The sequence below is a fragment of the Setaria viridis genome, chromosome 9 (assembly GCF_005286985.2).
Source record: "Setaria viridis chromosome 9, Setaria_viridis_v4.0, whole genome shotgun sequence".
Classification (NCBI taxonomy): Eukaryota; Viridiplantae; Streptophyta; class Magnoliopsida; order Poales; family Poaceae; genus Setaria; species Setaria viridis.
In genome coordinates, this window is record NC_048271.2 from 43,372,960 (window position 1) to 43,378,851 (window position 5,892).

Genomic DNA, 5,892 nt, shown 5'->3' on the forward strand with positions numbered 1-5,892 from the left:
CATGTGCGCGACACAGAGATTGGCATCGTGTCCTGGATTCTGATTTCCGGCTGCTACTAGTGCTACAGTACTGGATCTGTGTCCCGGCCGCCGCCCTTGCCATCTCGCCGTCGAACAGGAAGGAACAATGGCGGAGACGCTGATCGGGTGGGAGCTGCCCTACGACCTCATCGCCGACGTCCTTCGCCGCGCGGCCTGGCCGTGTCCCGGTGCGTCTGCAGGGCGTGACGCGACCTCGTCGACGCGCGCGGACCTCCTCCCGCGCTCCGTGGGCGGCCTCTTCCTGAACTACCGCGCGCACTGCTTCCCGGAGTTCCTCTCCAGCCCCACCACGGGCCCCTCCATCTCCGGCGACCTCGAGGATTATGATGGAAGCCTTTATCTGGGAATTTCACAGAAGGGGGTGTATTTTGCATTCAATCATGACTGGCATAGAGTTTGGATTTTGCTCCTCAATGGATCATGCGGTCAGATGGTCTGGGAAATGAAGCATCATGTTGATCTTAGGACCTTTGCACGGAAGTTGCATGCACGTGAGGACTGCAGGATATTAACTATTACAAATATCCTTGTGGAAATGATAAACATAAAGAGGTTGTGGAAGACAGGTTCAATTGGAGCTCCGACGACGACAGTGTTCTCAACACTGAACATATGGTTGAAGGACACTACGATGGATATACCAGTTTTCTTGGATTTCACCCTTACAAAGAGATTGTCTTCTTGACTGCAGCGTTGAGCAGAGCAGTAGCCTATCATTGGAATACCTCGAGGTTTCAGGACTTGGGCAACATCTTTCCGAAAAATTACCGTGACATTGCTGGCCAATGTGTAGACATTGAGAGATCTTTCCCGTACACACCATGCTGGATGGAGTTCCCAGAAATAAAGCTGCAAGTGTGAATTTAAGATGAGCACTCATGTTTTCGCAAGCTATGCGAGCAAGGAGTAGACAGTACCATACTACCAGTGCTCGTGTTTTGACGCTGTGACCTAGTTTTTGTCCTTTATCTATGTTTGCAAATAATCTGAGCGACCATGTGTCGGTGCCCTGGTAATTTGGAAGCTCGAAGTGAAGATTAGCACAAATGTGCTGCAAGCTATGGGAACGATGGAGTAGACAGCATACCCTTTGTTTACGATTCCATCTTATTTTTGAGCAACGGTTTCTTTATCAAAATAATCTGAGCAGCCGTGTCTTCAGTTTTTCATCCTCCTTTGCTTGTTTGATTACTGTCAATATAACAAAGCAGCCATTTCATATGCGCTTTGCGTTAGAATTTGAGTGTTTCCTGTTGCATGATCGACGCTACATTGATATCTGGACATTGATATTTCATATTTGGACTGACCGCATATTCTATCTTCTTGTTTTATTATTTCTCATCGCTGCATCGGTTGTCTTCGTGGTTGTCTTGTGCGCTGTTTATAGCTCAAAAAAAAAAAAAACCGATGCTGGTGATTCAGCCCAAATCACTACTAAAACTAGTGGTGGCGGATCCAGAATTCATGAAAATGTACATGGAGCACCGCATCAGAATAACAAACACGGCGATAGCATGTGCGAAATTTGTTGGATCGCAATCAACAATAGTCCAGTCCATGTACTGAAGCCGCACTATATATGCAGCCACAAATCTTGGAGACAGAAAGGAGCCAGCAAACTACTGCTTGGGATATAGTACATTAATATCTCAAGGGAACTAAATCAACACATGGTGCTTGCTTTAGTTCCCTTGAGATTCTTTTGAGTTTGGGCAGGGCACGCAGGAGGTGCCTGCACAATCTCATGCCGTGCAAGAGGTCGGTAAATGTTGAGCGGGCACCACATTTGAATAACAAACTAGTATGGCTTGGAAAAAGATCGAAAAATATGTAGAAAACAACCAGCATTTCTTATAGGATCCAAATTTTGAGTGTAGGACAGAAATCAACTAACAGTCCCGATAAAGAAAAACAGTCTGGGACCAATCAAAACCTACTACTGTAGTACTATGCTGTGCCGCCGGAAACAATTGTCAATAATAAAGAATACCACAAACTCTTGGGCTCTTGCCACCAGGCTTCACTAAAGAAAGTATCGTGAATACGTTCAGAACTGAAGTGTGCACTCGCATGTCAGAGTTGTCGTAGCAGCTGTTTAGGTTGCCTCCACTGAGTATCTCGCTCAGCATGTTCCGCGTTTGCACATTGTTAGCTTCTCGGTTTTCCCTGGAAAAAAAATTATGCGACAGCATATATGTCATGAAAAGGCTTCTTTAAGTTATAGAGAATGAAATCAAAGAAAATAAAGAAAGAGAAAAGCTGAAATGGAATTGTCTGTCTGGGGAAATAACATAATCTATTGGGCCAGCACAGAAAACAACAAAATACAAAGAGATTCCATCCTAATAAGCCAAAGGTAATCCGATAGAAGCATGATACTCACTGATATTGTGAAATAAGATCCTACAAAATTATCAATGTCGAGTCCTGACAGCAAAGTAAAGAAACATAGACGTCCACCATATTTTCTCACTGATATAGTTAGTTCCTTGAGCAAATATGTTTCCCATTTTCCAGGTGCCCAAGCTTGTATCAATTAGCTTATGATTTCAGGGAGAATATGCTACTAACCTAGGTTGAGTTCAAGGATATGCCACTGTCTAATTGACATGTGTGGGTCATTGGACCAATGAAAGTCAACCTCAGAGACTGACTGTACCCGCATGGTAATGGAACATGAGATGGGAATATCTTGAGAAACTCCATAAGTAATAGGAAAAATGATAGAAGGTGGAAAGTCAGGACCAACCAGGGTTCAAAATCTTAATATTGGAATGTTTTCTGCTGGTTGGCCAGTTTACTGATGAAAAAACACTCCAGCTAATGTTTCAGTATCCGATGCTGTTCTGAATATATAGTCAGTTTTGTTCAAAAATCGTACAGCCATATTGGAAGTACTTACTAAGGGTGTGCTTGGATGCGAGGATGAAGTGGGACGGGATGGGACGGACCTTCTTTTGCAAGTCTAACACATGTCTTGGTATGGATATTGCTATCAGTTTTACAAAGCATACCATCTTTGGATATGCAAACAATCATATCAAACCACAATGTTATACATTAGTTACCTTCTGCTGTAAAGTAGTTGTTCCTAAAGATTACTTTTGCCAAGACCATATGACCATATGCCTATGTATAAGCCTACTTTAGTAGTTTAGTGACATTGTTTCAGTTTTATCACCAACAAAGAAACAACAACGTTTTCTGATGAATCACACTGAAATCATGATTGATTCTACAGTCTCCACAACGTCCATGTCTCCAGTGCCAATGTTACTACAAAACTCTGCAGTTTTAGCTAATGTGTGTGAGGACAACATTTGTATACAAATGCAACTACGCATCAAATCCCGATACACACATTGGTCAAGGCTAAAATATTTTTATTTTAGTTTTCATGCTTTGTGCTAGACTTTTCTATAAGAATCTCTCTAAAAAGCAAATAAATAACTGAATTTGAACTATGAATTTGCATTATTTTTTCCCCCAACCTATGGTTTTCCCAACTACAGAAATCCGAGGTTCCTCGAAACGATGGTAATTGGTACCTAGCAATAATTACCAGGATACTGAACAAGATTATCAGATTCCATCTTTGGTGCAGTTGGCAACCATAGGGACTCCATGAATATATTGAGACTGACACGTGTGACAAATGAAGCAGAATCTGAGTCGCAGATGTGATGGGGGGCATACTCGGTGATTTTATAGCAGATTCATGCCCTGGGATCTATGTATCCAACAATTTATCTTGTTGGTTCTTGCTTGCTTCCAGCTTATTACTTTCCTCCCTTATCACACGCTTGAAGTTACTGAGCTCAGCAGAGTCATCACCATACACCATCTTGATGTTATCCAGGCAAGCACTGAACAAGCAGATAAATCGAATATTCGAATCACCATTTCAAAGTTGATGAAAAAAACATGCAGATACATAAACAAGGACAGAATAGCAGACCTGCAAGCTTCCCGATCGAATCTACTGCGTGGCACGCCAAAGAACTCATCGAAAATCTTTGGTTCCACCCTGCAGAACGAAGGTCGGTCTAAAATAGCAAGACATCGGTCAGAATGACATCTGAATTACAAAAACCAAATTAACAAACCGGTGATAAGCAACTACCTTGGTAAATGTTGCAGGTGCGGGTGGCCTTGTCGTAGTTGATGCACCATCCGTCGTCGCCGGTCATGCTCCTGTACAGCTGCACGCAATGACCAACACCGTCGCCATCAGTTGGTCGATTAATGCGCAACAACAAATTCCACGCTCAAAGTGACCGAAATCTCGTATCTTCCATCAAGAAACAATCCTTTGTTGTTCCCGGATACTGCAAAACGCTGAGGTTGCCGACGATCCTACCTGAAGGTCATCGGGGTGGTCGGCAAAGATCTCGTCGGGGGTGGGGAAGTCGGGGCCCTTGTCCAGCTTGCAGCACGCGCCGCACCCGCTCGCGCACTTCCACCGCACCGCCCGCTTCGCCTTTGCCTTCTCCTGCGGCCGCTGCTGCGCAGCTCCCTTCCTCGCCTCGCCGCCCTCCGGCCTCCGCGGGCCGCGCGCTTCCTCCAGTTCCGCCGGGCGGTTCTTCTTGGCCTCGACCGATGGCCTCGCGCCGGACTTCTTCTTGCTGCTCGGGGTCTCGCCGTGCCGAGGCAGGGGCGGCGGTGGCGGCGGCGGGGACGGGGGTGGGGGCTTGGCCTCGCCTCGCCGCTGGCCCTTCCTCCTCCTACCGCCCGAGGACATGGCGGCCATGGCGGTGAGCCGCATGGATATGGACCTGCCTGCGCTGGCGCTTGCGGCCACCGCGGTGGATGCCGCCGACGCCGCCCTGGCGCCGCGCAGCAGCAGCATCTTCGCCTCGCTTCAGTAGTTTCTCGCTCGCTTTCGCTTATCCCCTCCTCGCTCGCAAGGCCTCAAGCAGGGCTTGCAGGCCCAAAACAAACTTCAACAACCCAAGACGAACACAGAGGCCCATATATGTTTTTTTAAGGTAAGCAGGCCCATATATGTTAGGATTAGACGGCTCGTGAACATGGCTATTGGAGGCCCATGTAAACATGGCCGAATGTGGGGAAATCCTATCCATCTTCCAGAACATAGAAAACTAAAAATCTATAACCCAGCAGTAGCCCAGTAACTAGCCTGCAACAGCTCAAAGCTCCCCATCAGGTCGTCTTCCTCCTCCGTCCCGCCCCCATTCCTGCCGCCGTGCTCGGCCCCTGTCGCCCTCACGTGGCCCACCTTGGGAACAGAGGGGTGGGAGGTGGGCAGGAGCGGCCGGCGGCAAGGTCGCCGTCGGTGGTTGCGGCGGTCAAGGTAGCGGCTTAGAGTTAGGGTTTAGGTTACTGGGGTGGGAGCTCTAATGGCCTGCGATCATAGATGAGGAGAGGGTCAGGGGCGTCGTGGGCGGGGTAGGGTCGGATGGCTTGTGGGACAGTGACCGGTGGTGGGGGCGAGGATGCCCATGGGATTAGGAAGGGTGGGCGAGCGGGCGGCGGTGATCGGTGGGCGGTCGACGCGGCGGCAGAGGCAGGGGTGGCGGTGTGAGGAAGAAGAGGAAGGACTGGCGGTGGGGGGAAGAAGAGGGAGGGGTGTTAGCGAGCAAGCAGGTGGTGGTGGGCAGTCAGCATGGCAGCCGCCGGTCGGGGCGGCGGTGGGAGGAAGAAGAGGGAGGCTGGCGGTGGGAGGAAGAAGAAGGGTGTTGGTAGGTTTATTAGGCTTATAATTATGTCTCCTATCTATCTTTAGAAAGATAGGAGTCTCCGAAAGTGATTGTGGGGTATTCGGGAAACTGCTGGTTCGCGATTGTGGGGTGTTCGGAAACTGCTGGATTTAGGAATAGCAGTCAC

General features: G+C 48.0%; 1 protein-coding gene across 1 annotated transcript; it reads right to left on the bottom strand.

Annotated features, from left to right (window-relative positions):
* Nucleotides 1-1,874: 1,874 nt before the first annotated feature.
* On the bottom strand, nucleotides 1,875-4,931 carry LOC117835479 (uncharacterized). The gene is made up of 5 exons (XM_034714820.2): nucleotides 4,406-4,931; nucleotides 4,169-4,247; nucleotides 4,004-4,091; nucleotides 3,742-3,911; nucleotides 1,875-2,211 (listed from the first exon to the last, which is right to left on the bottom strand). Exons 1-4 carry the CDS (start codon nucleotides 4,892-4,894, stop codon nucleotides 3,776-3,778), a joined length of 792 nt encoding a protein of 263 aa, XP_034570711.1. The 5' UTR covers nucleotides 4,895-4,931; the 3' UTR covers nucleotides 1,875-2,211; nucleotides 3,742-3,775.
* Nucleotides 4,932-5,892: the final 961 nt, after the last annotated feature.

Excerpts from the sequence above, each read along its gene's own strand:
- LOC117835479 (XM_034714820.2), bottom strand. The coding sequence starts at position 4,894 with ATGCTGCTGCTGCGCGGCGCCAGGGCGGCGTCGGCGGCATCCACCGCG. Across the intron at positions 4,092-4,168 it reads CACCTGCAACATTTACCAAG|ACCGACCTTCGTTCTGCAGG; the intron begins GTAGTTGCTTAT and ends TTGCTATTTTAG. Across the intron at positions 3,912-4,003 it reads TTCGATCGGGAAGCTTGCAG|TGCTTGCCTGGATAACATCA; the intron begins GTCTGCTATTCT and ends CTGCTTGTTCAG.